The 24955-nt window shown below is 34.9% G+C and overlaps 1 protein-coding gene across 2 annotated transcripts in view; it reads right to left on the bottom strand.

Annotated features, from left to right (window-relative positions):
• The window catches only part of LOC145243914 (sialin-like), a 285719-nt gene that overhangs the window by 153787 nt on the left and 106977 nt on the right, over positions 1–24955 (bottom strand). For both annotated transcript variants that reach the window (XM_080107027.1, XM_080107026.1), the window contains exons 5-6: positions 8314–8401; positions 2435–2530 (exon numbers count right to left, since the gene is read on the bottom strand). In XM_080107027.1, the coding sequence (XP_079963153.1) occupies positions 2435–2530; positions 8314–8401 (184 nt within the window). The remainder of the gene's footprint in view (positions 1–2434; positions 2531–8313; positions 8402–24955) is intronic.

The following is a 24955-nucleotide window of genomic DNA, read 5'->3' as shown; positions in this document are numbered from 1 at the left end:
ATATATATATATACACACACACACATATATACATTCACACACACACATATATATATATATATAAACATACATTCACACAAATATATATATAAATATATATATATATATACACACAGATAACTGCCATTAACTAGCTTGTCATGCCAGTACTATTGACTAGCCATAAAAAGATATTAACAGGTTAGACACTAAAACAAGAAAAATGCTGACACTGTAATAACAAGTGCAGGTTCTGCCACAAAGACGTTGTGTGTGTGTGTGTGTGTGTGTGTGCGCGCGCAACCTGACATCCCGTTGTAAAGTTTTGATGGAGAATGGCTATTACACAATGCAACACAATGGAGTGGGCAAATATCTCCACTGTAAAACACTGAATATCCACAATAATAGTACTAAATCGTGGGAACATATACCAGAAAGAACAGTTGGAAATAAGCCATACACCATCCATTATAACTATGAAATTTCTACGGCTACATACCTAGAAAATGCAGCTGTTAAGCTTGACATAGTAATATGGGACATGAGGGAGAAAGTAGCAACCTTAGTTGAAGTAAGTGTTCCTAATGACGCTAGGCTTAACAAAGCTGAGAGGGAGAAGATAAAGAAATACCAAGGTCTTATGTACGAAATTTGAAAAGGAACTGGAATCTTAAGTTCTCCATCATTCCAGTAATTATAGGAGCAACCGGACATATGAAAAATAATTTCAAAAACTACCTGTCGAATATACCCGGTGAAACAAGTGCAAGAGAAGCACAAACAATTGCACTCAAAGCAATGGTTAGAATTTTAAAAAGATCTCTCGGTTGGAGTAACTGAAATAGTGAATGAATGTCTGGCATTCGGTGGATTACATTCTTAACACTCAGGTGTCTTACTGCATCAAAGTTCTGACATTCTAATAAACAAAAACAGTTCTTTCTATAAAATAATAACATAGTTCTGCCTATATTTTATGTATCAAGTGTGATGCATGAAAATGAAACTTGGCCAGTGAATGTTGAAGATTCGCACTGTACATGAGATGTACCAAAAGTAATGTCTCCTATTTTTTTTATTCCACCTGAATGAATAGGAGTTGTAAATTGCATGTTTATGATAATTGAACTTATGCATTCATGACCTGAAAGTTTCATCTCTCTACAGATATTGATGGTGTGACACTCTAAGAAAGCAACATCTGTCATGGACATGCATCAGAAGCAGAGATTGAATTCCTCTAAGCAGAAAAAAAAATGAACTGATCAACATTCACCGGTGCCTGCTAGACGTTTATAAAGCTGATGCAGTTGAGGTTAGCACAGTTAGGTTTTTCGATTACAGAATGGCGACAGAGCTGTGAGTGACAAAGCGTGCTTTGGACTTTTACGGTTGGGACATCAAAAGAGGCAAAAGTGCATTGAGAACATAGAGAAATAAATTCTGGAGCACAAAAGGTCACTCATTTTAATGATATCTCTTCCATTTTTGTAGCTCTTTCAACGTTGTAGTTTTTGAGTTAAAAAATAGCTTTACTTTTGAAATGACTCTCTTATGAAGAAAAATGACTTGAGAATGAGACAATTAATGTGTAATGCGTGTTTTAAAGGCAAGCTTAGATCTGATGATCTCAGAGGAAGATTAAATCGGGACAGTATAAACAATATATTAACAAAATTTTGCTTGTGGTCTTTTAGCATAATAAATGTTTATGATCTCGCTATCTATTTCGCTACATATTATTTGGATTTTTTGGACTACTGTTCTCATCGAGTGTGATTTTCACAACGTTTCGGTCGCTGTAACCTCCAACCTTCTTCAAGTGTATCTTGTCGAACTCAGGAAGGTTTCTGTCGAACTTGGGAATTTGGACAGAATTTCAAACAGAACCCTTTATTTAATTCACAGGGCTGCATGCTGTTGTTCTGTCAGCCGTGACTGGATAGAGGTCCTAAGTAATTTGCAATTGTATTTTTCGATCACCCACACCGAGGATTGAACCTTCAACCTTCAAGAGAATATCACTTTTTACAATTGATTTTTCCAAGTACTCTAACCACTGTGCCACAGGTCATTCTTTCTATTATCCAATTTTGATTTGGATGATATTAATTTTGATTCTTTATCTATAGTTGTCAGTTACTAATAGACAAGCTTGTGTTTAACTGACAGTCGTTGACAAAAAAGCTGCTGTGCTGTATTACAGCCCTTTGGTGTTGCCAGACAGGCAAGAGATTTAAGTTGACAGTAAAATTTGACCATTCTACAAGAGTCAACAATTCTAACCATTAAGTTATCAACAACATGCAATTGTTAATTAAATCTTAATATTGATGTAAACATTATTAACACTGAAGAGTGCTCAATTCGTTTAGGTGTACATTTTATATATATTGTGCAACAAATATTTTCTGACAGAGATAGTACAAAAAAAACAAGTAATTTAACTTACCAAAAACATAGAATATTGAAGGCCAGCCTCCTAAAAAGTTGGAATCTGCTAAGGCGCCCGATATCGGTAAAGATAGTACCGTCCCCATGTGAGCACCTGTAATATATAAAAATGTTAGAAAAATGATAGTTTCTTCAAGGAACGGATTCAGCGGGGTAGGTAAACAGACATGTCTGTTTATAAGACGTGTTTGATGTGATATTCATCACAGAAGCAAGCGGTTATGCAGATACGATTTTTGTTTATTGCTTTTGGAAAAAAAAAACTTGTAGAGCTTTTCTCTTTTTACTACTGTTTTTTATAATTAATTTTTATCTAATTAATTAATTAAGAATTCCAACAACACAAACCATAAAACAAACGTTAAACACAAAACATTTTCCTAAAATCCCACATCTGATGCAAAAATATACACTGCACATGCTTTTATTACAACTAGTGAGCATAAAAAAATATTTTTAAAACACAACAAATGCACTATTCTCTCATGCATTACAACATGACCATTCTTTTAATTCATAAAATTTATTTTAAATACATCTTGCAAAGACTTCCTGAATCAGCACTCATTAAGTTTTAAGTAACAGCATTTTGGTTTGGGTATGTGACATCAACCATTATCACAATGTGATCAGCATTCCTAATTGGCCTAAGGGCATCCATCACACAAGCCTCAGGCAATTTCGTAAAGAATAGGTCGAGTATCCAAAGTCTAAGGTGGAGCTCTTCAAGAAAATTAATTTGTACGGTATTAATGGATGAGGATTTTATATAATCAGATCTTTCTTAGATAAAAAAAAACAGGTTGTCCTAGATATGTAACAGAGTGCGGACATGTGTATGGCAACAACAACAGACAAGATATACAAATATCAAGCTGTGTGTGAGGTTACGTCAGGGCAAGAAAGAAGGAAAGAAAGATATTATCAAAAAAAAAAAATGTGAACCCTTGAGGTTAGAGACATGATCAGAGATAGACGTATTACACAGGTGGCCCAAGAGTGACAGGAAAAGACGCATCCTAAACTTAGCTGGATGGTAATGGAGTACCAAATGTTTGACACAGTTAAGCACATTGGAGTACAATAGGACTTTTGAACAAGAGACAAAGCATTATTCTAGAAAGTACTTGTAAATAAATGTCTGTTGTTTCATTGAAAAAAAAGGGAGTCAAATTCCTTCTTTCTCGGTTGTTTTCTTGCATACAACATGTGGGTCTCGAGTGTGGACATGTAACAACTACATTACAGATAGCTGGACATCAAAACAGCATCGTAACAATACATATTTGTCCTACAAGGTCAATCATTGGACCAAATAATTATTATTACTGATTTTCATAACCAGCATCCATAATGCAACCGCATCTGAGATTGGTTGATTTGTTGATGAAACCATGATCTATTCTCGACATGCAATGCATACATATCCAAGGAAAATGAGCTCAAGTCTGTAGTGAAATGGCACAAAAATAGATAAGCAGGGACGTGCAGAAGGGGAGGTGCTAGGAATGCCCCTTTTAGTCTCGTTTTAAAAGTGCCCTTTTCAGAGGAATCTATTATAGGCCTGTATCCTACCATTACTGTTTCTTTCACTTGAGCACCTGCCCTGAGAAAGTTTTCTGTACATCACTGCAAATGACCCTATTTAATGCTACCAAGAAAAAGCTTCTTTCATTTAACAATTCTAAGAAACCTTACCAACGACCGATTCTCATGGCTGATAGCATCCTTCCCGAGAACACAACATTTAAACTCTTCAGCATTCACAGGTAACACGAATTGAAATAAATACATACGATATACTCTTTTTTTTTTACTCACGTTCACCCCTTACAAAGCATATCACCACTTGGACGTAAGGGGCTACTATTTGGGGCCATGTCTGGAAAAGATTAACGAGATAGTTGTTTATGTTACATTTAAACTTCTGCATGTCAGTACAGCCAGGGAAGCAGGCAGCAGAAAGTGAATTCCAAAGTCTAGCTGTTCGAGGGAAGAAACTATTAGAATAGAAATCTTTTTGGCATTTAGGGACATCAACAGTAGAGGAGTTAGATTTTATTGCTAAGCAGGTTTGTCGGGAATATGTACGTCGAGGGGGTGCAAGGGAAACAAGTTCATCAGAACACATTCCATTAAAATATTTGTAAAACAGGCACAGTGATGCAACATTGCGACGATGGGACAGGAGCTGGAGCTTAGTTGATAAAGTGGGACGGATTAGATTGACAACTCTTTTTTGGACCCTATATAAAAGGGAGAGACTAGTGGTAGATGCACCAGCCCTAGATCTTCCCTCTTAGACAGAATGCAATAAAGTCTCTAACCTAATAAATCCCACACTGTCTACCGAGCTTCCGTTGCTATAATGTTGTATCCCTGTGATTGTTTTATAAGTATTTCAACAGAATGTGCTCTTATAAACTTGCTGGACATGTGCCTCTCGATTTAAATACCACACACAATCCCAACAGCTAACAAAACCACACCCCTCCTCTGTTGTAGACCCTAGGTAACAGAAATATATAGCATATCTTTATTGGTCTATATCTATATATCTATATCTATATCTAGGCTAGGGTTGAACCAAAACAAACAGAGATATTGACATCGGATGTTTCTAGTGAAAAATATTGGTTTCTTATTAATAATTTTGCTTACATCAGGTTTTACATGTATGATAAATAGAATACAAAAAATAACACCAGTAATTTAGAAATTCAGGAAAAACACTAAACATCAGTGACATGTTTTTTTTTACTCCAAATTGATTAAATACTAGCAGGACCTGTGGAAATTTCATATGTAATAGATTGCTGCTAGGCATTCTGTGAACGTTCAGTGTGAATACAGACCCCGCGATATTATTGTAGCCCTTTTGTTAAAACTATAAAAGTATTTATCTAAGTAATCTGGTTAATGTAGTGTCAGAATATATCTGGTTATTACGGTTTATTTTCAATATCCTTATAGAAGTCTGTGACAAATTTCAACTGTAAGGATGCCTCGAGTGAACAGAAACCCCACGATATCATTATACCATCTTTAGACAGGTTGGATACTACACTTGGATCCTAGCTAGAAGACCAAGAAAGTATATTTTAGTTTCACGTACCGCCCAAAAGCAACATCATTTTTATTTTACATTGCATCTTCGGTGATTGAAAGATCCTATTTATTAGAAAGGAGGATAGAAGGAGATAACATACTACGAACATTAAATTGGCATATCTATATAAATTAGTGTATCTATATAAATTAGTGTATCTATATAAATTAGTGTATCTATATAAATTAGCGTATCTATATAAATTAGCATATCTATATAAATTAGCATATCTATATAAATTAGCATATCTATATAAAAGTTCGCATATCTATATAAATTAGCATATCTATACAAATTAGCGTATCTATATAAATTAGCATATCTATATAAATTAGCGTATCTATATAAATTAGCGTATCTATATAAATTAGTGTATCTATATAAATTAGCGTATCTATATAAATTAGCATATCTATATAAATTAGCATATCTATATAAATTAGCATATCTATATAAATTAGCGTATCTATATAAATTAGCGTATCTATATAAATTAGCATATCTATATAAATTAGCATCTCTATAAAAGTTCGCATATCTATATAAATTAGCATATCTATACAAATTAGCGTATCTATATAAATTAGCATATCTATATAAATTAGTGTATCTATATAAATTAGCATATCTATATAAGTTAGCATATCTATATAAATTTGCATATCTATATAAATTAACATATCTATATAAATTAGCATATCTATATAAATTAGCATGTCTATATAAATTAGCATGTCTATATAAATTAGCATATCTATATAAATTAGCATATCTATATAAATTAGTGTATCTATATAAATTAGCATATCTATATAAATTAGCATATCTATATAAATTAGTGTGTCTATATAAATTAGCATGTCTATATAAATTAGCATATCTATATAAATTAGCATATCTATATAAATTAGCATGTCTATATGAATTAGCATATCTATATGAATTAGCATATCTATATAAATTAGTGTATCTATATAAATTAGCATATCTATATTAATTAGCGTATCTATATAAATTAGTGTATCTATATAAATTAGCATATCTATATACTAATTTAATTTTCGTAGTATGTTATCAACTTTAATCCTTCTTTTTAATAAATAGGATCTCCCGATCGAATAATTTATAATTGTGAAATCCTGACACATGTACGTATGTACATAAAAGGTACTACGGTATTAATATTTAGATATTTGTCTATGTAGCACATCAAATTAAAAATGATGACAATATAATGTTACTGTTTGATCGATATCTAAAAAATAATGTGAAACAAAATTAACTGATTATAAATTAGTAATTGTTTCACATCATTCATATATATACACATAAAACAATATTCGGAATTTGATGTCACTGATGGTCAGTGTCTGGCACAAGTCGCAACTAATGATCTAAGATTATTTGCTATGTTAATTGTAGTTGCAGTTTAATACCAATCTACAGCTTCCAACACCACTAAGATTACTGTTAGATAATAGCCAGGTAGAAGCAGTTAATTATCTATCTACCTATCTACCTATATATATATATATATATATATATATATATATATATATATATATATATATATATATATATATATATATGAGAGAGAGAGAAAGAGAGAGAGAGAGAGAGAGAGAGAGAGAGAGCAAACTAAACAGCAGAGAATTTGAATAGTGACATGTTTTGACAAGTATCAAAGTCTATAACCGATCAATTGCACCGGAAGTATGCAATCGGGGTCTGGACCAGAAGTGTCAGGTGTTCTGGTTTGAGTAAACTGAGTTAAGTTTAGGTGAGTTGGATCCTGGATGCCGAACAGGCAAGATGGGTTAAGAAGGTCTCTCCATGAAGGAGGTGACGGTCCCAAATAGAGAATCCACAAGCTAAAGATCGTCGGTCACTCCATTTATGCTGACGAGATGCCTGGGAGTGAATAAAATATATAAGAACACATATGGTCCATGTCTTGAAGCGTCTTCATTAAAGCAGGTTCCGGCTCCCGCAAGGACGGTTGGCAAATCCCCCAGAAGCAGCCAGCAGCAGACAGGTATGTCATCATGTGTGTGTGCATTATATGTTGACATGCACGCGCCTATAACACTAGTCAAGTCTCAGGCTGTTAAGATAGACATTTAGGAGACAAGGAAAACAGTGTTATACTAAGAACAACATACATATATATGATCTGTTAGTTAAGGATCTATAAAATACGGTTCAGATAATGACAATGCAACATACATCGATTTGGTAACATTATAACATTACATACAACACAACAAATGGCCACTCATCTAAATACATTGTAAAAACATGGAAGACGTCCAAAAAAGAATTGAAAAAGTCATCATCTATTTCCCAGCCAAGACCCGAACTACTTTTTCATAGACTTCTGGATATGTTTGCTATTGTTTTCAGGTGTAGTTATGATAAACACAGAAACAGTCCAAGAAGAGTTTTAAAAAAGACATTTGACAGTATTTTTTCTTATATTTTCCAGTAAAGACCAAGCCTATCGGCTTCTAGAAATGTTTCTTATCGTTTTGTGCGAGGTCTATATAAAAGTAGCTCAAATTTGTTCTCGGCTAAGAAATAGAATCAAGTTTACCGTCGGATGCGACATTCGACTCGTTCTGGACTGCTTTTATGCTGTTATCATAACCTCAATATAAGACAATATAAGACAATATCAATAGTGATAAAAAGAAAATAGGAAAGCGGATAAGATACGAAACTGAAAGAACAAAAGAACGCAAGAAAAAGGGGACAACATTCCGACTGACCTGAATAAGTGAACGTGACTAATTTGCTTCTTTCCATTTGTGGGGCCCATTTCCCCCAAATGGCGTGCATCGCTGGGAATGTTACACCCTTTTCGAAAAAGAAAAAGAGATAAAGAAAGAGAGAAAGAGAGAAAGCATTAAAGAACATTTGCATCAATGAGTCAGTATATATTGCAGTAATAATCATTATTATTCAATCATAAGTTGTTAATTATTATTATTATTATTATCATTATTATTATCATTATTATTATTATTATTATTATTATTATTTCTTGTTTTCTTTTTTGTTACATAAGAAGGGCTGTCCCCTTCTCATGTGAGAAGGCAGACTATGATATTAGGAAAAGGCTAGAATCGAACTCTGTAGGCAAGTGTTAAAAGATAATGGATAATTGAAATCCTAGGAATTCAATCGATTGTTAATTCTTTTAGAAATAACTAAATATTATTTATGTCAGAAAAAGAGCGATTGTCCATTCTTTTAAGAAATAACTGGATATTAAATATTTAAGTTAAAAGAATGGACAATGCGAGTTTATAAATAATGATTAAAAATAAGTTAGATATTGAACAATAAAAATTGGGAATTCTTTGTTTGCCAAAAGTGTGTTTGGACAGACATATGTAAAATCCATGCAAAATTTATTCAACTGTAAGAGCCACAGTCTGACGTCATAAACAAAGGAGATTTCAATATATTGAGATGGGGTTCAAAGTTAGTTAATGAGAGGAGATCACAATTACAGACAGTGATAGAGTCAGTTAGAGACAAGAGTCGGACAGCGATTCTAGTGAAGGGTGGAAGAGAGACCATGTAGCTGTACAAGTTTGAATTCCTGACATCATCAATCGGCCGGCTGAGGAATAAGGAAATCATCTAATATTTTGTAATTGTCTTCGTGTCCTCATTACAACTAGAAAGATAAATATGCTTTTGTCTATCATCATCTTAAATGAACTTTGTATAACCCCCTTTGAAGTAATGTCCCCGCCATCATCATCAATAGGTATCTCCCCTCCTCTGTGTTAACAAGAACTGTATAAATGTCTCAGCTCTGTATCAATAATATGAAGTCCCCAAGAATTGTCACAGCTGTCGTGCGTGTAATCTATATAAAGGTTATCATCCTCTTGTTATGAGTCCCCCGAAATATAATGTCCGTGCTACACAACACTTTGAGCATCTTCTCTTCTAAACTCAACCTTTAAAACCACATTTCGCAGGAAGTTTACAAAATTAATGCAACCTTGTTGACTTTTTCTTATGATAGTTATTTTTTTTTACTCTTCTTCACCCCAAACAAAGGCATATTGGAATGTAAGGGGCTATTATTTGGAATCACATCTTACAGGGGAGTATGGGGAGGTGAGCAGCAAGATGTTTATTTACATTACATTTAAGTTTTTGCAAGTTAGTACAGTCAACGAAGCAGGAAGCAATGAGGGAATTCCTAAGTCTAGCAGTCCAAGGTAAGAAACTATTACTGTAACAGAGCACATATAAGCGCATGTGAGAAAATCAGCAGCAGCTGTAAGATAGCTGGCTTGTGAAAATATTAACAGCAGCAGCTATTAAAGCACATATGCAAATTAGCATCACAAGAAAAGGAGAGAAAAATGCATCACATGGTTGAAGAGAGACAGCTTTGCCATATGAGTGAAAACAAAATTTCCACCACGGGATGATTGTCTCATTTTGTCAACACGTATGAATGAATAGGTTATACTAAAATCCATAGTAAAGGCAGCTTCAGAGAAATTTTACTGCATTTGGGCATTCTGAAATAGTCACTCATATTGTACTGGCCATGCTCAAGGTTACTTAACTTTGGTGATCTAACGAAAACACGTGTGTCAACGTGATTATGCCATATATATTTATAAAGTTATGCATGTGTGTATGTTCATATATATTTCTATGTATAGGATTAACTCCTAAACTAGTGATCCAATCATCATGGAGTATGGAATATATATCCAAATATATAAAGTAGTAGGTTTACAAGAAAGTTCTTGTAGAATTTTTCATTTTGATTTCAAATGTACGAGCGGCCTGCAATAAGTAATGCCCCTGACCCACTTCCAGTTGTCTGATCTAGCTGAAATTTTGCATGTGCAATGATTTATATCTCTATGGGTTATGTGGCAAATTACAGCTCTGAACTAATTGTGGTTTCTGTTTTACAGGTGTTTGAACTGAGTCAGGTGTGAAATGGAGCCTGTTGAATGTTGAGCAGTGATCTGGTTTTTGTATTTGAAAGGACGCACACTACAGGAGACTTTTGATGAAATGAAAGAAACTTATGGTGATAATGCCCCATCATATGACCTTGTAAAACGCTGGCATCATGAATTCAAACATGGCCGGAAGTCTGTGGAAACAGCTCCCAGACCTGGTCCCCCCCCCCTTCTGCCATTGATGAGGCATCTGTCTGTCAAGTTGAGGCTACCATTTTGGAAGATCGGTGCATTACTATTCGCCAAATAGCCCAGGATGTAAAAATTAGTACAGGGTCTGTGGACACTATCATTCATGACCATTTGCATATGCATAAGGTGTCTGCCAGATGAATTCCCAGGTTGCTCACACCATTCCAGAAGCGAGAACGCGTCGAGTGCTCGAGGATGAATTTGAAGATGTGCCAAGAAGATGGGTCAAAGTTTTTCAAAAGACTGATTACACAGGATGAATCCTGGGTCCATCACTATGATCCAGAGACCAAAGCCCAGTCAATGCAGTGAAAGCACTTGGACTCACCACCTCCAAAGAAGGCAAGGGTGCAGCCCTTCGCTGGCAAGGTCATGCTCACAGTCTTCTGGGACCAGGACGGAGTAGTGATGACAGATTTCCTGGCAAAGGTTACCACACTTACAGGAGCCTATTATGCTTCACTTTTGAGGAAATTAAGGGAATCTATCAAAATCAAGAGGCGGGGCAAGATCAGCAAAGGTACCCTCCTCCAGCAGGACAACGCTCCGGTCCACAACTCGCATGTCGCCAGATCAGAAGCACGGGCATGTGGTTATGAAATCCTCCACCATCCTCCCTACTCTCCTGACCTTGAACCCTAACCTCTTCCGAGCCATGAAGTTGTTTCTGAAAGGAAAGCATTTCCCAGATGATGCAACCTTGATTTCTGAAGTCACGTCGTGGTTGGAGGACCAACCTGGGGTGTTCTACAAAAACGGTCTCCAGAGCTGCATCAAACGATGGAAGAAATACATAACTCTGGGTGGTTCCTATGTAGAGAAAAACTAATAATTGTGCCAAGTTTCGTTACTCTACTTCTATGGGAAGTGGGTCAGGAGCATTACTTATTGCACACCCCTCGTATTTCCAAATAAGTTTTCGTTATAATACCTCCACTTTAGATATTATTTTGAAGAACGTTTTTCGCTTTATCTAATCGTTTAAGTTACAATCGTTTTAAAACAAGTATTCTTTTCAGAACGTTGAATACAAGATGAAATTCGCACAATTTTCTTATTTCAATTCAAGCCGAAAAGCTACTGAAACAGAGTGTAATATCAACGAAGCGTTTGGCCCAGGAACTATTACTGAACACACAGCACAATGATGGTTTAAGAAATTTCATGGTGGTGATGAGAGTCCTAAAGATGATGAGTGTAGTAGTCGGCCATCAGATGTTGATAACGATCAATTAAGAGCTTTAGTCGAAGCCAATCAACGCATAACTTGTTTCTGAATTAGATATAATGTACACAATGATTTCCAACCACTTGAGAGAGATTGGAAAGACAAAAAAACTTGATAAAATTGACAACCAAAAGAAACGCCATTATGAAATGTCATCTTCCTTTTTTTATGCAACAATAACAACCCATCTCTTAACCGGGTTGTGACTTCCAATGAAAAGTGGGTTCTTTACGACAAACAGTGATGCTCAGCTCAGTGGTAAGACGCCGACGAAGCTCCATGACACTTCCCAAAGCCAGAGTTGCACTAAAAGGTCATGATGACTGTTTGGTGATCTGTGACAGATCTCATCTATTACAGTTTTTTAAATGCAAGCGAAACCATTATGGTGAAAAAGTACTCCCAACAAATGGATGAAACGCATCAGAAACTTCAACAACAACACCCAGTATTAGTCAACAGAAAAGGCCCAATTCTCCTCCACAACAATACCCGACCACGCGTTGCTAAACCGACCCTGCAGAAGTTGAACTCTGCCTCATCCGCCATTCTCTCCAGACCTCTCGCCTATCAACGACCACTTTTTCAAGCATCTCAACAACTTTCTGCCTGAGAAATGCTTCAAGAACCTAAGCAATATCAAAAATGTCTTCAGCGACTTCATCGCCACCAGAATGCAAGATTTTTATGTTACTAGCATAAATACACTTGTTTTGCAAAAGTCTGTTTATTCTGATGGTGCTTATTTTGATGAATAAATTGTTTCAGCTGAGATACGTTCATCTTAATTAAAAAGTTAAAAACCGCAAAAACGTTCTTGTCAACCTGATAGCTGAAGAGGTTTCATCATCCTCCCACATACAGCACCTCGTGTTCCCAGGTGGTCATTTATTTGATACAGGCCAGTTCAATGTTGCTTAACTTTATCGAGCTAATGTCAACATGATAATGTCCAACTAAGAACTATAATTAAATTCAAGTGTCATGAATTTGCTAAACATAATGAAGATACCTAAAAATCGGAGGAAACTTATGAAGATTTTTGTCACACCCTCCTCCTTTGGAAAGGAAATAGTTTGAAGAGAACATTAAGAAATGATAGATAAAATTCATATAATTTGGAATCGTTGGACAACTGTTCTCATCTTGAGTGTTTGTTTTGTAGGAGATCAACTCCTTTCGAGTCATTCAGTGCTAAATCCAGTTATTTTGGATAAAGTTGGGTTTTTTTTTCAAGCTCTTTATATCTTTGCATATTGATTTATAGGGATTGGTTTGGTGGAGTAGGGAAATGGAGGTGAAACAAAAGCGGAGAGAGGGGGACTGTTGTTTTCGTTTTGGACTTCGCAGAACATGATTGAGTTGTGCAAAGAGTTAAAAAAAAAAAAGAAAAAAAGGGGGGGTGTTAACGTAGGTGCCTTTGAGACAGGAAGCCATCATCTGACAGCCTGATCTGGTTGCACCAGTGTTCTCATCTTGAGTGTCACTTTAACAACGTTTCGATCGATGTAACCTCTGACCTTCTTCAGGTGTATCTTGTTGAACTCGGGAGTCTGGACAGAATTTTGAACAGAACTCTTTATTTACTTCATGGGGGTAACATGTTCACATTCCATCCGCCATGACTGGATAGAGGTTCTAAGTAATTCACAATTGTATTTTTCAGTCGCCCATACTGAGGATTGATAAAAACCAGATTTAGTATGTAATAATTTTGAAATAAACACAATGACGCTAGATATATAAAATCCAGGTAACCTTACAGGGTTTCTTGCCACACGCTCTGTCGTGTGTAAAGACTATGCACACACACACACACACACATGGCAGTCTGCAGGTTAAAGTACTGAGTAATGAGTGTAGACCTGACAAAACTGACGTCGCCGAAAGTGCACAGGTCAAGTAGTTGACCTCACAGCTGCCAAGGTTAAACACCTGTGAGAGAACAGTTCAATATAAACAAACAAGATGAAATAAGAAGTCAGTTAGAGTATGCCTTCAATCATGAGCATGCACGTCTACTCTGTCGCTGAAATCTGCTCTCCTCCCTTCAGCCTACCGATTGAAGCGTGCAACACAAAGCAAGAAATAAAATAATATTTCATATTTTTCTAACAAACGATTTTGTGGCTGCAAGTTCTTTTTTTTTTTTTTTTTTGGCTGACGAAAAACTATCATTTGTTCAACCTGGCTACATCACATTTCCTCTGTTGGAAAGGAAATAGTCTGAAAAGAACATTAAGAAATGATAAATAAAATCCAGATTTAACATGTAATAATTTTGAAATGTGTCAGCATTTTCTTTCCAGATTAGTACATAATAATATTGTAAATTCCCAATAAAACCCTTCCCAACGAAACCCTCAAAGTATGAATATTTTTTTTTATTTTATACATTATTCATATAAGCAACGCCTATCAAGAAAATGCCAACTTTGTGGTTGCTTATTTTTAGTTTTTGATTTTAGCTGGGTGCATACACGCACACACAAGAGAGAAAAACTTAAATGCCTACTAAACACTATCCTTGAGTATTCAAGGTCTCTGTTCAGGACAATTTGTTTTGAGCATACTTTTCCCTAGAAGTAAACCTGACTAAATATTCAAAATCACATAGTAATCGCAGCCCAAATAAGATTTTCTCCGTATGACTAACCCATGCTAGCTTTTACAAGGAATGGTACACCTTTCTTTTTCCTTTTTTTTTACATAGACATCACCACTTATCAAGGCCAAGAGGTCACTCAAGGATAAGGGTTAAAAAGTGTACAGTAGAAATTGGACAATATAGTAATCATTAGTAATGAAAATTTGGTAAATTTGTTAACATATGGAACGGCTCATCAAAAACTTGTCTATATTAGACTTTAAGACAACCATATTGTAGTCAGCTGGAAAGCAGGAAAACGTAGACAATTCCATAAGCGTGCAGTTCTAAGAAAGAAGCTTTGCTCATGGAATCTATGTTTAGGTTCAGGCACGGATAAAGAGTGGGGGAAATTAGTGATAGTATTTTCTGCTAGACGGGTGTTTCTTCTTCTTCTCCAAGTGATCTTACCTCAGTCAAAAGCATAAAGCTGGATACTGAACCAGACTAGATGAATGCTCATCCTGGAATCGAGTAAGACTAAGAGACTACAAGAAAGTTATGTTATAACATATTTAAATGGTCAATTGGGAGCAGGAAAATTATGTGTGCAGCTTTTTTTACTGACTCAGTGTTTGGGAGATAAAAAAGACCTTTTATCTTGCAATAAAAATTAACAAAAACAAGCGGCTTAAGAGATTTATTCAAGGTAAACCCTACCAGACCTGAGCTACTGAGCTTAATTTGTCCCTGTGCCTGGCCTTCTAGGCAAAATTGTGAAATTCAGATCTGCAGCTACAAAATTGCGACACCATCCCTCATCAACCACATCAGAATCTCCCCAATCACCTGCTTGAGTGACATGCTCCCTACTTTAAACACACTCGATTTTGATCTAGGCACACTTGCATCATCAGAAATATCATCACTTTCTCCTTCATCGATATATTCATCATCACTGGCGTTACTTCAGAAACATACTCCTAATCAAATTCACCTTCATCTGAATCAGAACTTGTCATTTTATCGAACACTTGTTGCACCGTGAAACTCCTCGGTCTCACTCTTTTATCTGTCAAAATGCTTGGTTCGTCACTAGCTCGCTTCATGGCCACAAAACAACTCGCAACTCCGTCAAAACAAACGGAAGTCATTTGCAGAACGTTAGGCTTGCACTAAATCGAGGCTAAGCAACAATTGGGTAGCTATTTTTAGCTCCCTGACAACACAAAAAACGTAGTCAGAAAAATACCTGTTTAGCGGTAACTCGGTATATAGCATTTTTGGAAATTACCGGTATATCGGTAACTCAGTCTGGTAGAGTTAAGCAGAACCAACGGACCAACTGACAGAGCAAGTAATGGAGATGCGATGCCGAGTTGTGGAGGTGGAGTAGAGGTTTTTTAGAGTTAGGGTCAGAGTCAGACTTGTAATAATCCAAAGACTAAGATGTTTAAATTTCCAAAACAATTAACAGGAAGTCTAAATACTGGAAGATTTTAAAATAAGAAGCTAGATATTCGTATGATTTGGATTGTTCGGACTACTGTTCTTATCTTGAGTGTCAAATTCTGATAAAATGTCATTTACCTTTAATTATCCATGATAAATATTTCCTAACATCTTCTTACTTTTGATTGTAAACCACACAACTTTCTGAATTTTTGAGATAAGGTTTGATTATTCATACTATTTGGATTTTTTAAACTACTGTTCTCATCTTGGCTGTCATTTTCACAACATTTCAATCAATGTAATCTCCGACCTTTTTCAGGTGTATCTGAGAGGAAAACGAATAAATACATATCTAAGACAATGGCAAAAACATTAGAGGAAAACCTCCAATCTGTAGTGGAATGAAGACAAAAATGGATAGTGACATTCAATACTGCCAAGTCTAAGCTTGTTTCCTTCAATAATTACAAGAAACCTTTTCAACCACCAATAGCTATGGCTAAAGATACATTACCTGAAAGTACTTTGTTAAAACTCCTCGGCTTAACGTTCACAGGGAACATGAGTTGGAACAGATACATTAAGAGCATTGCCAAGGCTGCTGCAAAGAAGGTGGGCTCTCTGTACCGTGCTAGAAAGTTAGTTACACCTGAAAGTATCCTGTACCTCTATAAGGCTACCAGTCGTCCATGTATGGAGTATTGTTGTCACATTTGAACTAGTGCATCTGCTACTAGTCTCTCACTTCTGGACAGGTTCAAAAGAGAGTCGTCAACCTGATAGGTCTTGAACAGTCATCGGTCCCATCGACGAAATGTTGCATCACTCTACCTGTTTTACAAGTATTTTAATGGTGGATGCTCCAATGAACTATTGTACCCCTCGATGTACCCCCAACAAACCCGACAAGCAGCAAAATCCCACCCCTACACAGTAGAGATCCCTAGATGTAAGAAAGCTTTCTACTTTAATAGCTTCTTCCCCAGAACTACTAGATTCTGGAATTCCCTTCCCAATTTTAACTTCCCCAACTGTACTGATATGCAGAAATTTAAGTGTAATATGAACAGACATCTTGCTGCTCAACTCCCCACATAGTATCTTTGCAACTTATGTCCCTGATTGTAGTCCCCTACACCAAAGTGGCATTGTGCCTTGTTTGGGGTGAAAATATAATAATAATAATAAAAAAATTTATTGAACCCGGAAATGTTCCTGCTGAACTCAGGAATTTGAACGCAATTTCAAATGGAACCATTTATTTAGTTTATGGGGGTAGCATGCTCTCATTCTGTCAGCCATGACTGAATAGAGGTTCTAAGTAATTCACAATTGCATTTTTCAGTTGCCCATACTAAGAATTGAACCTTTAAACTACAGGAAAATATCACTTTTAAAATTGATTTTTCCAAGTACTCTGTGCCATGAGTTCTTGTGGAAGAAGGTCAAAGGTTACATTGACCAAAACGTTGTGAAAATGCCACTCAAGACGAGAACAGTAGGCTGAAGAATCCAAATAATATGAATAACCAATCCTCATCTCAAAAAATCAGAAACGTAAGAAGATGGAGTTGAAAATTATGGAAACCTAGGAATCAGAATCAGAAATTTTGAAATCCTAGGAGTCGGTGTCAAAAATTTTGGAATCATAAGAGTCTGTCAGAATCATATATTTTTATCTGTAATCCTGATGCGATATTCACATATCATCAGATTTTAAACTAACATAAATAAAAATATTGATGCCTCCATTCAGTCTCGAAAGACAAGAATATCCCCCCCCCTGTAGGGGCAGCTGCGCGTATAATTGTGAGGCAAAGGTTGTACAATCACCAACCACATCTCTCCTGAATCGGCACTGCTTGAGTAGTGACAAGTAGTGTCCAGAATGCTTGGAAACAATGCCGAGATAAGTGGAGAGCACTACACCACCTGGAAGTCTCAAATGGTCACCCATTTTAGTACTAACCCGGTTCAACGTTGCTTGACAAAAATATAAAAGTAAAAAGAATAAGAGCCAGGTACGTCCAGGGATGGAGTACTGTTGCCGCATCTGGGCAGGAGCTGCTAGAAAGGACTTGTCCTGCCTTGAAAGAGTTCAAAATAGATTTCGTAGCCTCGTAGGAGATGTCCTTTTCTCCTCCTTGCAACCTCTGTCTCACAGAGGAGATGTTGCGAGTTTGTCTCTGATGTATCGTTATTTTCATGGAAAGTGTTCGACTGAGCTTCAATCTATGGTTCCCCCTCGCCAAACTTTCACAAGAAACACTCGTCTAGCTGTAAACACTATCAATAATTCCCCCCCACTCTTTATCTGTGCCTAAACCTAAACGTAGATTCCATGAACAAAGCTTCTTTCTTAGAACTGCACGCCTGTGGAATTGTCTTCCGATTTCCTGCTTTCCGGCTGACTACAATATGGTTGTGTTCAAGTCTAAAGTAAATAAGTTCTTGATGAGCCGTTCCATATAAGTTATCAAATTTACCAAATTTTCATTACTAATGATTACTATATTGTCCAATTTCTACTGTATACTCTTTAACCCTTATCCTTGAGTGGCCTCTGGGCCTTGATAATGTGGTGATGCCTTTGTAAAAAAAAAAAAAAAAAAAAAAAAAAAGAATATTTAAAAATCGTACCGAACACACAAAGTGAAAGTCTCATCTAAAAATAATGTGAATAACGTTCTTTGTACAAGAAATACTTTGCAAAGTCTGGCCTTACTTTTTAGGCAATCAAACAATGAATGGGAGTTATGGATAAAAGCAGGCAACATTATATTGAATATGATTGCATACAACTTCAAATTCAATCCAATAAAAAAATCATATAGATGTTGTAAAACATATTTGACCTGGAGGTCATACAGATTACGATCCCACTCTCTTCAGATTAAATAAAACGTTCAGGTTTTCTTTGTTTTTTTTTACAAAGACAACCCCCTTATCAAGGCCCAGAGGCCACTCGAAAATAAGGGTTTATGTGTATACAGTAGCCATTGGGACAATAGCGTAGTAATCGTTAGTAGTGGAAATATGGTAAATTAGATTATTTAAGAGGATGGTTCAACAAGAACTTGTTTACATTCGACTTGAAGACAACAATATTGTAGTCAGCTGGGAAGGAGACCAGCAGAACAGAGTTCCATAGGCGGGTAGTTCTAGAAAAGAAGTTGTGTTTGTGGAATCCACGGTTAGATTTAGGCACTAATAAACAGTTGAGGAACATAATCAATTGTGGTTTAGCCAAAATGTAGGTAACCTTCACCAAATGTGTGACATGCTGAGTGATTTACAACTCGACTGACTCAATTACTTGGTGTTCGTCTTATTTTGACCACAGGGGAATGACTGGTTTGACGAGTGAACATTTTCATAAACTACTTTGTAAAATTGTGCAGAACGACAGAACATATACATGAATCAATTGTGTTTTGAGATGAGGATTGATCATTTTTATTATTTGGACTGCTCAGACTATTGTTCTCATCTTGGTTGTTATTTTCACAACGTTTCAGCTGATGTAACCTCCGACGTTATTCAAGTGCATTTTCACAATGCTTCTTCTTGGTGAATGGGGAAAAAGAATTTTTTTTTTTTCAACAACTAATAGTTGTTAGCATTCAAAATGTTTGATGTTTTTATGAAACGGAAAGAGCAGCAAGTCATTTCCATTTTTTAATAAATTCAGGTCCATTCCGATTCGACATGATGTTTATGAATTTTGGAAATAAGGATTGTTCAGACATTGTACCAAACTGGAATTTTATTTATTAATTTGCAAAACAAGGTTTCATTTTATTTATTTATTCGTCTAAACGAGGTTTCATGCTGTTATCATATTAAAAAAAAATTAATGTTGAAAAATATTAATGTTCCTTTATATACTGGTTAGTAGGTTTTAAGTTCAGTAATAAAGCAAATTGGCCTTTTTACGTGGATAGCTGAGTGGTCTACCATAAAGGACATCAATATCCAATGATTTACCGGCCTCATTAGTTTGGGAGCCGTTCCTGTTCTTCCCTTTAAGTTTGTGGTGGTTACCCTCCATGCTCATACTTTTTCAAAATGAAACACTCCTGTTCCTAAAATAAAAATACCATTCTTCTTTCTAAAAATAAAGTAGGAGCCACTCCTGTTCCTAAAAACAAAAAAGAACCACTCCTGTAACTAAAAATAAAAAAAAAGAAATGATTCTGTTCTAACAAACAAAAAAAGAAGCCATTCCTGTTCCTAAAAATAAAAAAAATTAGTCATTATTATTCCTAAAAATAAAAAAAGAAGTAACTCTTATTCCAAAAAATAAAAAAGGAGGTACTCCTATTTCTAAAAATAAAAAGGGTCATTTTTGTTCCTAAAAAATTAAAAAAAAAATCTGTTCCTAAAAATAAAAAGGAACCATTCTTTTCCCTATAAATAAAAAAGGGAGCACTCCTATTCCTAAAAACAAAAAAAAAAGACACTCCTGTTCCTAAAAATAAGAAAAGGGGTCATTCATGTCTCTAAGAATATTTTTCTTGTCTCTCTACAAGGGCAGAATTCGGCATAAGGTGTGTTTTTAATGTGAGAAAAATCCAGTTTCTCAAAATCGGCCATTTTGGATTGTTTGTTTGTTTTGTTGGATTTTATGTCAATCCTTTGGATCATTTTATGCCGATTATCTTTGAGTTTAGGAGACCTTTACTCCCTGTTCTAGTTGACATACGAGTGTATGTTCTTTTTTTAAAGTTTTTTATAAAGGCTCATTTATATTTAAATATGAAAATATTGTGTGGGATTTGTTTTATTGGATAGATCCTTGATATTTTTTTATATATATAAACTATTTCTCATTATTATAAAGTCAGTGCACTCAAGTAGGATGTGTTTAATTGTGAGTGGAGTTTGACATGGTAGCATTTTGAGAAAAAATGATAATTGCCTCAGTCTAGGAGGATTCCTTCTTCACTGACAAAAAGAGAAAAAATTAAGTGTAGTATCAGAACAGATACTACACTTTTCCCCTAACTAAAGTCACACAACTCATGATGCACAAATTAAAAACATAAATATAACAATTAACAATAATATTCTTTAGATGTTTTTCTTTATTTATAAATACTGAATAATATAGAGTAGAAAACCTCATGAAATTTAAGTCAGAATAAACAAATGGTTCAGTGGAAAATGTTATGAAATGTAATGATTATAAAATTAACAGAATTTTTATTTAGTAAATTCTTAAAATTTTAACTAGCCGTCCCGCCCCAGTGTTATCTGGGAGCATTTATGACTGTGGATTGCTTGTTTTATATCGCTGAGATACTAATTATACATATGCACACAGACACACACACACACACACATATATATATACACACACACACACATATGATAATATAGAGTAGAAAACCTCATGAAATTTAAGTCAGAATAAACAAATGGTTCAGTGGAAAATGTTATGAAATGTAATGATTATAAAATTAACAGAATTTTTATTTAGTAAATTCTTAAAATTTTTAACTAGCCGTCCCGCCCCAGTGTTATCTGTATTTTCTTATAAATGCATACCAGCAGTAACTATCTTGGTTGTATATGACGCGTTGCTTGTCACATCGTAGAATGTAGAACTGGATAAAAATATAAGAATTTAAAATCGAGGCATGGCCAATAGATTGTGCTGTGGCCCATAGAGTAATGTTGTCAGTATTGCACATTTCATGAGTGCGACGACCTGGGTTCGCGCCTATGTCGGAGCACGTCACTGATGAGATGCAGTACATCGAAACCCACTTTGAGTCTGGCATTGTCCGTTGTCAATACAATTGCTCGATTTTGTCTAATTCTGGGTTCTAGCTTTATCGTAAAAAGGTGTATGTGAACGGGTATTTATATAAATAAATATTTGTTTATTTTATTTTTTTTTTTTAAATCTCTATGTCTATAAACATAAAACATACGTATTTCAATTTAAATATTTTACATTTTGGAGCAAGGATCAGATTTTTTATATAAATTTAACGTAAAAATGAGCATCCACTTCCTGGGCAGTTAGCCGCATTTTTTTTATTTTGTCTTTTGAAAATATTTTATAACAGATTTCTGAATAGTACGTGGTTCAAAAAAAAAAAGCAAAACAAAAACAAAGTCTTTACTTTAAGCTACGGTTTTAGTCTCATTAGATTAGATACACATACGGTAAATCTCTGATTGCCCCCCCCCCTCCTAATTTTTTATTTTTTTTAATGTAAGTTTTCGGGGAGGTGGTGGGTTTGCTGTTTAAGACCAAATTCTTCCTTAATTTCTATTTTTTTTACATGTTTTAATCTACTTTTAAAGGCATGCATGTTAACTGGTACGAATGAAAGATTAAGATCGGGTCAACCCATATCTAATCTCTAAAGCAGATTGTAACTAAAATTAAGAATTAAGTCAGAATGGTCACTTCTAACGCGCTTGAAATAACTCCCTCCACACTGCAACCCTTTGCTGAACAAAATATTCATTTAGTCAAACTTGCTGTTACTACGGCCAGAGCCGATACTATAAAATGTGGGACCCAATTAGAAATTTCAGGTTTCTATTACAATTCGCATAGGTATGAAAACGTTGTCAATATATATATATATATATATATATATATATATATATATATATATATATATATATATATATATATATATGTATATAAAACAAATAAACGTTATTAAAGGCATGATAAGTTACTTTTCTACCTAATTGGATAAGTTTTTAGTGTTTTTATTTAATGTAAAATGTTTATTCGTTTCAAAAATCAAATAATATTGAGCACTACTGGAGAACAAAAAAAATGGCATCAATGTTTTTTTTTTAAGTCTTGACAAAGACTTAAAAATAAGAAATAAAACAAAATGATGGTAGAAATTCCCCCAATAATTGTTACTGTGACATATATGTGGTGGGTTTCTATCCCCATTTTGTTTTATTTCATTTTCTGAAGTGATTATCAAGACTTTAAAGATGTAAAGAGACATTGCGGCCATTATTCGCTTGTTCTTTGGTAGAAAAGTAATTTACCTTGCCTTTGATAACATTTATTTGTTATATATTTGTTTTCTGACAACTTTTTTGAATGAAGCATTTCTGGTTTGAGTCTCAAGGGTTTAGCAGATGGATTTGCAACAAACACAAGCAGAAGCGAATTCTCGCAGCTGGTGATTTTGAAATGCACTTCCTTCCTGGTTTGTCCAATCAGAAGCCAGCTCTCAGTCATATGACCGAGTTTATAAAACGTTAAGCCAGCAGCACACTCTCTCTCTCTTTCTTCCCAGATCTTGAACGGACAACAATTCTATGTGGAAAGGACCTGCCACCCCCAATTTCTTTCTTGGGACACACACAAGAATATATCCAGCCTATAGCCTCGGGTTTCAGCTAGGACGTGAAAACAAGCCAACATGGCTATCTCCATATGCAGTACACACAAGTATATAACTTTTTGCCACAGGACTTTCTAATCTTTTGCCCCCATTCATACATGGACGCTCCTACTACTAACTTCTAAGGGACAAATGATATAGCATGGCTACGGACCATAACTAACAACACAAGCAACTTTTCTTCTTTCAACAGGCCTGTATAATCATCAACGTCTCTACACAGAAACTCTTTTAATGACTAACCCTTTTTCTATACAACCCGTTTCTCTCCTATATTCTTACTAACAAAGATAACCAATAAAGTTGTTTTTTTTTCTTCTATTTTCACTAAAACATTGCTATTTTGATGTAGCCTACTATCAGAGACCTAAGTTGCAGGGGTACTATGTAGGGAGTTTAGCAGCAAGATGTCTGTTCACATTATACACTCAAGAGTCAAAATAATGAAAAGAATATGCTGTTGTCCTAGCTCTTATTATAACCATGTTAAATGTACTTTTCTTTGATACCTTGTTTGTGTGGAATAACTAATCCATACGAAAATGTCATTTGGCAATCAACTGTTTTCCATAATCTTTTCTTTATAATATATTATTATATTATTCTTCAAAAAAAAAATATGTGTGTGTGTGTGTGTGTGTGTGTGTGTGTGTGTGTGTGTGTGTGTGTGTGTGTGTGTGTGCATATACAGTAATAATATGGAGTAATATTATAAAATTATGCATTTCTTCAGTTTTTCATATACCAAACTTTGTTTATGTTTAAGGTAGCACTCGTTACCTGGTAACTCAAAAACACACTCTTCACCCCCCCCCCACGAGGTAAACTAAAATCTTCTCACTTTATTATAATTTTGATTGATTCCTATTAATACTAAAATGGAAATGACTATGATTGCTTACACACTTTTCTCTGATTCATTGGAATTCACTTTCCTCCTCACTCCGCAAAGCTAACAACTTTTAACATGAACGTGTTCAAGCAAAATATTTCCAAAACCAAAACTATGTAACACGTACATGCAAAAATAATAAACCAGTGCAAAGTTGGAGATTCTTATAAAGTAAGAATTCATCTCGCACACATTTATAAAAACAAAGGTAATATACACACATACACAATGCAATGCTGCCAAATACTTAAATATGCACATATTCACACAATAAACATTTTGCTTTGTAACTTCAATTCAGTTAAGACCTCATCTTCAACTATGAACATTTTCATTACTAAAAAGTAATTTTTTTAAAAATTTTTCTTGTATAAAAATGTTTGATTATAAAATTACCAAACTGTCTATGTTTTAGGAGCACTTGTTACCTACTAATTCTTCAACTATTTCAAAATAAAAAAAACATGCCTGCTTTTATATATATATATATATATATATATATATATATATAAGCCTGATGAATTCTCATGAGAATGAAATGAGGAATATTCTGTGTAGCTTAATTGCTATATATATTTTCATAACTTACTATACATACATACATATATATATATATATATATACACGTTCATTTTCTTTATACCCCAATT

The sequence above is a fragment of the Euprymna scolopes genome, chromosome 22 (genome assembly GCF_053919585.1).
Source record: "Euprymna scolopes isolate OS-2025 chromosome 22, ASM5391958v1, whole genome shotgun sequence".
Taxonomy (NCBI): domain Eukaryota; kingdom Metazoa; phylum Mollusca; class Cephalopoda; order Sepiida; family Sepiolidae; genus Euprymna; species Euprymna scolopes.
The sequence above is the reverse complement of the archived record's forward strand: the minus strand, read 5'-3'. Positions and strand labels throughout refer to the sequence as shown.